Here is an 11,319-nt window from a genome sequence, read left to right on the forward strand (position 1 = left end):
TTTATTGTGGTTTAAATGTAAAGCACTCTGTAACTGAGTTTAGAAAAGTGCTATACAAATAAAGTGTTTCTTTTTTTCTCTGTGTTTGGGCCTTGCATTTACACATAAATGCGGCTACGACTCACCACAAACAATGATTTCTGAAAACTCAGGCCACAGTGAAGATTTGTGGAGATAAAAACTCCATGTCTCTGTTTGCATCTAATAGGGGGGTAGACGGAGATTTACTTCAAAAGTCATGATTTTTTCCAGGATTCTGATTGGTTATGGCTTCATACTTCTCGTTACACTACAGGCTTGGCTGCTCATTGAAGCTCTGAACCAGGTGTCTATGCGGTCCTTGTAAATGAAGATTTTCTTTTAATAAACGGAGATAGACGTTGTTGTAAAATCCAGGGTACATGTAAACGTGCGCTCAGATCCAACCCCTCAATGACTTGCAGCACAGAGCTGACATTAAAAAAAAGATCGAGAAAGAAAGCCCCGCCCCTCAGCTTCAACAGCTGATAAAGAGAAGCTCAATAAGAGGTGGACTGCTTGCAAGAAGAGAAACCTGTGAGTGAGAGCAGCATGGCCACCGAAGATGCCAATCCTTCCAAATCTAAACGCTCCTCTGACTACATCTACTACCACGGCCTGCCTCTTTCCTCAGCAGCACACAGCAAGAAGAGCTTGGAGTTTTCCCAGAACTTCTCTGTTGAAGACACTGATGTGTTTGCTGTGACTTATCCCAAGTCAGGTAGTTATTATTATTGCATCTGTTTTGTCATTTCAGATTGATTTCTGAGGTTTATTGGCTTTTATTTAAAACTTTGGTTTGGCACCTCTCAGATGGGTTTTATAGTGTTTGATGGACCAACACAACATGTCACGGAACTGTGAAGTGGAAAGAAAATGATACATGAGTGTTCAAACCGCTCCTTACAAATGTTGATAAGTGTGGAAAAGTCTTCATTCCCCTCGTCAATACTTTGTAGAACTTCTTTTAGCTGCAGCTGCAAGTCTTTTGGGGTTTGTCTCCACCAGCCTTACACATTTACATGTTCTAGATATTATTTCATCCGTTGCGTCATTTCTGATGCCAGTTAATCTCTAAGGACTATTCGCTATGATTTAAAACTTTGGCTTTGCAGTTCTTCGACGGGTTTTATAGTGTTTGATGGACCAACACAACATGCCACGGAACTGTGAAGTGGAAAGAAAATGATACATGAGTGTTCAACCTGTTATGGAAATCTTGCTTTGTCTCATAAAGAATGATGTGTAATTTTGCAGTCTGTGTTCAAGGATGACCTGTGTCAGCACTGTTCAAACCTTTGTTACTTTCGGTGTCCTTCAATTGAAAACAATTTCAGTCTTTAAGGCCCCTGCATACTCCCTTTTGAATCCATAAGAACAAGAAGAAAATTTGGCAGTGACGTCAGCCAGCTGCAGAAAAAAAAGCTTTTTCGGCAGGACTGTTCATACTCCGATAAGAAGCTGCCGAACTCGCAGGCCACGCCCCCTCGCAGCAGTCACACGTCTGTGATGCGGCGTTTAAACTTTTCAACTGCACAGTTTATTTCTGGCCTCCAGTGCTTTCAGAAATACATTTCTCTGAACTTTTTCAGTAATAAAAGAGTTTTTGTCCGAGCGCGATGTTGGTCCGGTTTTTACTACAGGAGCTGACAGGTGTTGGTGATGCGTTCAGGTGCGTCATGTAAAAGCCTGCACTCCAACATTTTAACGAGCTGTGGCGCTCGTACGGTAGCGATGTTACAAGCTAAATATGATTAAAATATGACTGATAGTCATGAGCGAACTGGAACACGCATGCGCAGCACACGGCAGTGCAGACGTTTCGGCAGTGCGGCACCCGGATAGTTCGGCCAGGGCGGTTGGCACAGCCGGAACAAATTTCTTCGGCCAGAGGGAGCTGGCCAAAGTAAATGACGTAATTTTGTTCGGCAGGACCCCGCACTGCCGAACTTTCGTCTTGTTCTTATGGAGTATGAAGAGGCCTTTAGGAAGGCACCATCTGCCTTAAGAGTTAGACAAACTCCTGGACAATCGTGCAGAGGTTGTACTGTGACTTTGTCTCTTCTTGCAAGAATAATGTAATAAAATTTCGGTCAGTTTGGATGGACCGCGTCTTGCAAGTGAAGCCAGTTGTTTACATTTGGATGAAGGTCTGCACTTTAACTTGTCAATTCTAACACATAAAGATTGTTTGCTCTAAACTTTCCATTGTCACTCTGGTTGTATGTTTTGGGTCATCGTCCTGCTGGATGATGTCCACCTCTTCACTGATAGAGTGAAGACGGGATGCAATAGACCATAATATGGGTCAGAGAGCACCCGAGAGTGGGAGATGACCAAGGCCCATCTGTGCCTTCCTTTCCACTATGTTCACGGCAGCCCCATTTCAGGCCACCATGGACAAAACGGGATGGACGTGAGACAACGCAGGGGGACGGGATGGGCAAACGTAAACAGGTCATGATTGCCGTGGGCGCCGTGCCAGACTTTTAAACTGTCAAAAGATTTGCCACGCCGGCCACGGCGCGGATGAGAAACTTAGTAGCCCGTAGCAAAACGGGATGAACGTCATTGGCAGCACGTAACTGGCCGTAATAGAACTTGGAGGCGGTCCGTAGTGGGACGGGAGGCTTACAGGAAGTGACATAGTGCACGTTCTATCGCCGTTGTTTCATGGTTGCTTCGCGTTTTATCATGTCGCACCGCACTTCCTCACGGTTCTCACGGGGCCGTTTCATCACATTCACTCGTGGTCTGGGAGGAAGCCAGAGGGGAGTTTTGTTCAAGTCTGAGCAATCAGCGACAGAACACCTTCTACAAGCTCTGCCACCGAAAAAGAAATCCAGAGGTACGTATGCACCCAGCAAAAGTCTCAGGATACAATGATTGCCTTGACTTTTGGTGGCCCTTTGAGGCATAAACCTGCTTAAAAAATGGTTCGGCGTCCACATTTCATCCGTAGAAAGCCTTGACAGAACGTGAAAAACGTGCCACGCCTTCCTCAGAATTCCCCAAAATCCCACGGCGCACTACATTTTGGGCAAACCGGGCTGCTGTGAACATAGTGGAAACGTACCCTTAGATAACACTTTTACAAGGCTGTCTCTGTATCGACAGGTCAGAGAATCTTAAGACGCTGTAAGATTTTCCATAACAACCACGACATGTGGCTCTATAACAATGTATAGATCTGACTTTGCCTGGTCCAAGCAAGCACACACAAGTCATACACAAACCTCCACAAATTGTTAAAAAATGTAAGTATGCATGCAGAAGCCTCAGTAAGCACACACAATCATGGTGTTCACTCTCAAATCAAATTACACATTTTGTTTTGCACAGACAAATCTGTATGCACGGCACGCACAAATGTAAGTATTTGCACTCCAATCTAAGTGTGTACGCACAAATGTGAACGCTTGGCCGCCACAAGCTAGTTATTCCTGTGGTAACCTTTTTCACACCTCCTGCTTGTGGCCGCCACGCTTTCATAGCAACGTCGCTTTTTGATCCTTTGAGGTCGGATCTTACTATCATTATGAAGCAGAATTAACTAAGTGTTGGATTGTTTTCCCACTGATATGGTACGTGAGTTGCGATCAGGCTGTGGTGAGACGATTTACTCTACAGATGATGTGTTGTTGCGATAGTAATCCTGCTCCTGGTGTGATTGTATGAGGCCGACCCTCTGTAGTCCCACTAATTCCTGGTTTGAAACACGAGCTGTGCTCTTCATTCTCGCAGGTACAATCTGGATGCAGGAGATCCTCCCACTGCTGCTGAATGGGGGGGATCTGACCCCGATCCAGACCATCCCCAACTGGGATCGGGTCCCTTGGTTGGAAGAGAAAAGACTGGAAGAAATTGTGGATCAGTTGACGTCTCCACGAGCCTTCGTCACACATTTTCCCTACAATCTCATGCCTCCTTCTTTCCACACCTCAAAGGCCAAGGTGAAAGACTTTGTAACATTTGTCTGGATATTTGTTCATTCAAGACACATTACACCGGTTTCTTCCTGAAGAGGGAGTTCTTATGAACTTCTCTCCATGCGAGGGAGTTTTTCCTGGCCACTGTTGCTTGTTACATCTGCTTGCTTTGGAAAGGTTTAGTTGGGTTCTGTTGTACTCTACTATGTAAGAGCGCTTTGAGATGTTTGTTGATGTGATTTAGCGCTTTACAAATAAAATTGAATTGAATTGAATTGAATACACCCATTATTTTCTGCATTTTGTCTCCTGTGTTTGTGTGCGTAGGCAATCCATGTCCTGAGGGACCCTCGGGACGTTGTGGTGTCTTCGTACTACTTCCACCAAATGGCCCAATTTCTTGAGGAACCAGGAACGTTTGATGAATTCATGGGCAAATTTCTGGAGGGCAAAAGTCAGAACAGTTAAAATAACATTGTTAAACAAACTTTCCAAGAACGTTCTGGACTGTTGATTGTCCTCTTCTATCTTTCTTTTATGTAGTAGTGTTTGGAAAGATGACGGATCATGTGAAGAGCTGGATGCACACAGAGCTGGGAGACAGAGTAATGCACATCACTTATGAAGAAATGGTTCAGGTGAAGATACTTTGGAAGTTATGAAATAAGCAACAGTAACAGGATGGCTTTGGTCTTTCTGATTGTAAATGTTCCCACACAAACACTAGTTTTACATGAGAGAAAGACTCGGAGTAGTTCTATGTGTCAAACATGCAAAGATTTTCTAAATATATTCATTTAAGATTTAATGGCAGTTTAACATTTTTTGTCAAACTCCAACTGCTTCAAATCAACAGCCTCTTCAGAACATGTCACGGGGAGTTTTATAGATACGCAGTGATTAGACGGAGGATTTGTTTTTCATGACAAACATAAACATTGTAACCAAATGAAAGTCTTGTTCCAATATTCCTCTTCCAGGACCTGCCTGCAGCTCTCAGGCGCATGTCAGATTTCCTGGGCTGTAATCTGGACGATGAAACCATAAAGAAGATCGCAGAGCATTGCTCTTTCCAGATCATGAAGGAAAACAAAATGTCCAACTTCAGCCTGGTTCCCAAGGTTGTAATGGATAAAGACAAATCCCAATTTCTTCGGAAAGGTATCTGAGTCTCTGACATTTGGATTGGTCTGATGTGGGGTTCAATCACTTATGAATTTTTTTTAGATCTGCTTGGTATAATGTCTAATCATTGAGGGCAGACCTTAAGTCAGAGATGAAGGCTGGAGGGATTTTATCCATCTGACATTGGGAAGATGGATAAAATCAACTGATTTGTGAGACAACAATGCAAGCCGCCTCCCCACTGTGCCACTGGCACCTGTATCATGATAATACATAGGTTTTATATAGTGCTTTCTCAGGACACTCAAAGCCGCTTTACATTGCTTTAGTCATTGACTCGATGGTGGTAAACTACGTATGTAGTCACAGCGACTCAATGGTGGTAAACTATGTATGGCCGCTCTGGGGCAGACTGACTGAAGCAAGGCTGCTAAAGTGTTCCATTGGCCACTCTGACCACCACCAAGCACTCATTCTCAGACTGCATTCACCCAAACTATTGGGGTTCAGTGTCTTGCCCAAGGACACTTCAGCATGTCCCAGAGATGGGAATCAAACCTGCAACCTTCTGATTGGGAGACGACTGCTCTACCAACCGAGCCATGCCGCCCCTAATACAGAGCCCTGTGGAACTCCATGTTTAAGTTTAGTCTGAGCTGAAGATATCATTAACATGAACGAAGTGGAACCTGTCTGATGAATATGATCAAAACAAGTTCATTGCTCTCCATCATCATAACGATGTCTGACTCTACTTGTCATGTGTTGTTGACCTGACAGATTTCTTGTGTTCACATGTTTTTGTGCCAGGTCAATCTGGAGACTGGAGAAACCACTTCAGCTCAGAGCAGCTGGCCCGATTCACATCTGTGATTCACAAAGAGCTGGAGGCTGAGAGCTGCTCTCTGCCGTGGAGCCTGGACACAATGGAGGGGACGGATATTGAACATGAAGACCTGGAGTCGCCTTAGAAGCAGAAGGTGTTGCTGATTGGTCCAAAGCTTTCAGAGTGTGGCTTCATCGCGATTCACTAATAATCTAATAAAATGTGTTTCAGCAGCTGTTTATCATCATTTAGTCTCACTGGCATCCAGGTGGAGAACAAGTACAAAATGTTAGTGGTTATTTCAATCCCCCTGCAGGTTGAGATTGAAGTAGTTGCGGTTTTGGGGCCTTTTGACTAACGTTTAACAAATTCAGCTGTCTCACTATTACAACCATTGCCCTGTTTTGTTGATCAAGCTTTAAGTTTTACAACAAATTATTTTGAGGGCCATCTAAAGATGTTCTTCTCTCCTAAGTTAACACTATGTACAGCAATGAGCCTGTTTCGATCATAATCATCAGACAGGTTCAACTTCATTCATGTTAATATCTTCAGTTCAGACTAAACTTCAACATGGAGTTCTACGGGGCTCTGTACTGGGACCTATACTTCTCACATTACACATGCTTCCTGTTGGGAATATTATTAACTTCTGCTATTCAGATGATACACAAATCTAGTTATTTATGAAACCAAATGATATTGTCAACTTCTCAAACTAGAAGCTTGTCCTAAAGACATAAAGTCCTGGATGAGTGGTAATTGTTCTGCTTCTGAACTCTGATAAAACAGAAGTAGTTATATTTGGCCCAAAACACCTGAGAGAGAAATGAGGTAAATGTAAAATAACTCCAGATAGTATTACTTTGACCCCCAGGAACCACTATGAGGAACCTGGAAGTTACTTTAAACCAGAGGTGCTTCTGAATAGTCCCTCCTTTATCTTTTCTTATCCACTTTTATTTAGGAGGCTAAAGGAGGTTATAAAGGAAGTATTGAGCCTCCTTTCCTTAGCTTCTTGAGAATCCGAACGTTCCTTATCATGGCCGCCACTGAAACACTTATGGGGGTTAAGGAAAAGTAGATAGGAAAGGAGATAGGAGTGATTATTTGAAAGCACCCCAGGATTTATCCTTCAACTCACTCTTAACAAGTCTGCAGGGGCCTCTACTGCGACTGGATTTTCTCTTATCTTGGTAACTTCAGGGATTAACCTTGGGTTTTCCGTACTGTGACGTTCGTTCACTTCTTAGTGAAACTTTCTTCTTGATCTTAAAGAGTATGAATCTACCTTTACGCTTATCAACATTGCACACAATCTTATTGCACTTATAATGTGCGATAAAGTTGCTAAGGTCCCTTTGTCTGGTTGATCTCTGAGGAGCCGAGTTGAGTTTCTTGAAGAAAGAAGATATCATCCCTGAGTTGTTTCGAGTCATTACCTTATGATGGTTGACCCCTTCAGGTTCCAGGAAACATTGCAGTTTGAGTTAATGAATGCAGAGTCAAACTCTCAAGCCCAATGAGGTGATGTCTTCTTGCATATAAACTGAGCGGCAGTCAAATCATTAATGATGATAAAGTGATCTGAGATTAGGGTGCCAGATAAATATCTACATGGGCCCGACAGTCTGTTACAATAAGACCCCGTCCAAAGCGTTATGAGTAGGTCCATTTACTGATTGCACCAAACCAAAAACATTTGAAAGGCCCTGGAAACCGTGAGCCTGTTGATTAAAGGAACAGCAGACCTGAATGGCTAAATCTCAACATTCACACTTTGTCATTTCTTGATATAAATTGTGCCAAAAGCACAGAGTACAGGGCAGGCAAACTCCACAACAAAAACACCAAAAACCTGTATTTCGAAACGACTGTAATCACTTGTAAGTTGCACATGTGTCTTGTCAAATTCTCACTGTGCTGTTATTGTGACTGATTTTAAACTTAATTCTGATCATCCATTTATTTCACAATGACAATCTCCCCTTGCACCAATAAAACTACAGCAGAGATATTCATGATAGGAGGTAAAGACAGTACTACATTATTTACCTGGGATTGTACTCTCACAGGTCTCCTCCGTCTGTCTTAATGATCTGGCTAGTTTCAGATTCGAAGCCACAGCTGACAGCATGTGTCAACAAAAAAGAAGTCTATTTTCTCTGTGATTATCATTGAAAATATCAACAATGCACAAGTCTTATAAACTGAGGTAAAAGTCAAAAGTAAAAAGTGAAATAATTGTAACTTGGTAGCATCATCTGTAGCTTTAAAAAGGAACACTTGATGGATGAATGTCTTGCATTTTTAATGATCCAGTTGCCTCATTTATACACGTTGCTTACGCATGTAGCCCTGTGGTTCGATAAAGGGTTAAATATAGATTATAGATCTAGGTCTAATTTGTCTGATGACATGGTGGTCTGTTCAGTGATTTTCATTGGTTTGTCTGTCATTGTCCATTGTTGTAATTGGTTGGACAAAAAAGGAAACAAAGGGGGCGGGGTTAAGGCCGTGCACCTACAGACCCTGGAGAGAGGAGCGCGGTACAGATGGGATGTATGGCTCTTTGGAGGGAGCCGGATCTATGCGATCCATTCATTTCAAAGAGCCATTCAACAGATTGGCTCATTTGGCAAATTTTTAAATTTATTCACTTTTAAGAAGCCAGCCTGAAGTTAATTAATTTTATCCTTGAAATAATCGCAGGAAGGAATGATGGGCTGAGATAATTTTGAACTCTTCCCACTAATATTTGAGTTTGAATTATCCTGAAATATTGATTATAGCTTCATTAGACATGTGTGGACAAGATTTTAAAGTCTGATATGGATTCATTATAAATATTCCACTGCCATATCCCTCTGAGTTGACAGTGAGATCACTAATTACCCTTTGTATAAAGTGTAAAACTAATTTGACTTATGTTATTCATGCAACACCTAAACAGTTGTTGGTCAGTAACACCGTGTCTTGTTTCAGTGCAAATGTTAGGGAAAAACGTTTTACACAAGAATATTTTGATAGAAAACTCAATAGACTTCTATAAGAGACTTCAAGTATTAGAAAAATAGATAAAACTACAAAAAATTTAGAAAAAGATGTGCATACAGTCCACTAGTACTACGAATACAAACTAATACAAACTGTACAATAGACTAGTGAACTGTCCTGAGGTGCATATAGTTGCTGATTCTGTGGTAGCAGCAGGAATTGTTTTACCAGGTGCCTGGCCAAGCAAAGATGTGGGCCCAGTGGTAACAGAGGCTGCTTCTGGAGCTGTGGCTTGAGTGACTGTGGCACTGGTCTGACGTCTGCCTGATGTGGGGGCAGAAGAACTGGCACTCTCCACTTCATGGTCAGAGTCATGCTCTTTCCTCACCTGTGAGCTTTTAACAGTGGGGTGTTGAGTTTTGAAATGCCTGTGCAAATTGTTTGTGTAGCCAGACTTAAATGAAATTATCTTCTGTCAAATAGTGCACTGAGCCTTACTGTCTGCCTCAAGCGAAAAGTGCATCCAAATGCTGCTCCTGTTTCTTTGGCTCATTTTGCAGAACGACGACAGACGGTCCTCCCCCTCCTTCAGGCTACTGCACTGCTGACCCCGAGGCACTCGCTTTTTTTTTTTTCTTTGTTTTTCACTGAGGCACTCAAGTGAAGGGAGCGTGCACAACTCATGCAATAGTTGCATAATATGCAACTATTGCATGAGTTGTTGCGCTTACTTCATGCTCTCTCCGTCTCACTCAGTGGAGGAGCAAGGTGGAGCTTGTGTGAGCATCTGTGTGAACCATAGGTGTGAACTCAGGGAGAGAGAGAAAAAAGAACGGCTCCCAATCAAACTGGACTCGGTTCCCATCGTTCATGTCAATGAGCCGGTCAAAAGATTCGGTTCGTTCGTGAACGTCACAACTCTAGAGCACAGGCGATTAAACAGCGAAAAAGAGTCTATTGCAGATGGACTTCATCACCACTGGAAGTCCGACCAAGTGCAGAGGAAAAGTGCTCTGTGGATCTTCGAGGTGTTTTGCTGGAGACTTGGGGAATTATGGGACTGTTGGGATTTATGGTTGGTTATTAGCATTAAATTACTGTAAGTAATAGATTACTGAAAGTAATAAATCACTGGAAGTAATTTATGAAAAAGTCAAATTATTAATGGAAGTAAACGGTCATTTACTCATTAAGAACTCCTAAAGTAATTGGATAATTACTTTAAAAACAAAAAAATGAATAAATTATCAAAAATAATTTATTAATAAAAATGTTTTTAATTTGCATAGATTTCTTATTTATGTATTATTAATAAATCAGGGCACCACCAGATAAACTGGAAATAGCTAATACCAAAATATCAGTCTCGTTTGTAAAAAGTTTATTTAAGTTAGTTAATATCTCTGCAACAGGACGAAAGGACATGCTCGGAAGTTTCCAGAGCCCGTTCTGTTAACTCTGTGATTCATTTGGGTAAATTATAAATGCAACAATTGAAAAGAAGAAAGTAGTTTTCTATATAAACATCATGTCTTCTTAATGTCTCACGTAAGGTAAATAGATGTTGGACTGGACTGGACCGGACTGGACTGGACTGGACTGGAATAGACTGGACTGGACTGGACTGGACTGGACTGGACTGCATTTGAATGGACAAGACTAGACTAGACTAGGGTCGACTAGAATGGACTAGACTAGATTAGATTAGATTTTATTAATCCCACATGCTGAAATTTGGTCAACACAACAGCTCCACATTGCATAAAAGTTAAAGACAGAATAGTTGCACACAAGAGGATATGTATATGTAAATAGATAATTAAATACATGTATATGTATATATACACTTATTAGTACAGGAGACCCAGATGTGGGAAAAATACACTTAAAGGCAGCAGTAATAATTATAATATTTACAAATGTCTACAACATGTTATTTTCACAATTATTGTATTTCCAAAAGATGTTAGTTATACAATCTAGTAGGAATGCGCAGCAAATACTAACATGAGATGGATGTAAAAAGTGATTCCACAGCAGCAACACTCACCAACAATGTCAAACAGTAAGACACAGTTTGTCATTGAAGGATTATTGCAGGAGCTAACGTGACACACAGAAATGTGTGGTCACATTTCCTGTCATTTATTTTGTGTATATATATATATATATATATATATATATATATATGCAAAAAAATGTTTGAACAGGAGCTTTTTTTAATTTGAATCTTTGCATGAAGCTTGTTGTGGATGTAGTTCCAAACTACGCCAGTAGTGTGTCGCAGCCCCTCCTCAGACTGGCAGTGGCAAAGGAAACACAACTTGTCCATGAAAGACAACATATTTAATTAAATAGTGAATTAATTAAATATGTTTTTTACATAAAATAAATTTGTATTTTAATGAATTAATGACACATTTA

General features: G+C 41.4%; 1 protein-coding gene across 1 annotated transcript; it reads left to right on the plus strand.

The window, feature by feature from the left end:
• Positions 1–570: 570 nt before the first annotated feature.
• On the plus strand, positions 571–6,043 carry LOC308115093 (sulfotransferase 2B1-like; the record flags this gene model as incomplete). The annotated part of the gene is made up of 6 exons (XM_080472442.1): positions 571–739; positions 3,763–3,971; positions 4,275–4,401; positions 4,491–4,585; positions 4,928–5,108; positions 5,883–6,043. The coding sequence occupies 6 exons, from the start codon at positions 571–573 to the stop codon at positions 6,041–6,043; spliced, it is 942 nt and encodes a 313-aa protein (XP_080328568.1).
• Positions 6,044–11,319: the final 5,276 nt, after the last annotated feature.

This window comes from Lipophrys pholis (genome assembly GCF_963383615.2).
Source record: "Lipophrys pholis genome assembly, chromosome: 9".
Lineage (NCBI taxonomy): Eukaryota > Metazoa > Chordata > Actinopteri > Blenniiformes > Blenniidae > Lipophrys > Lipophrys pholis.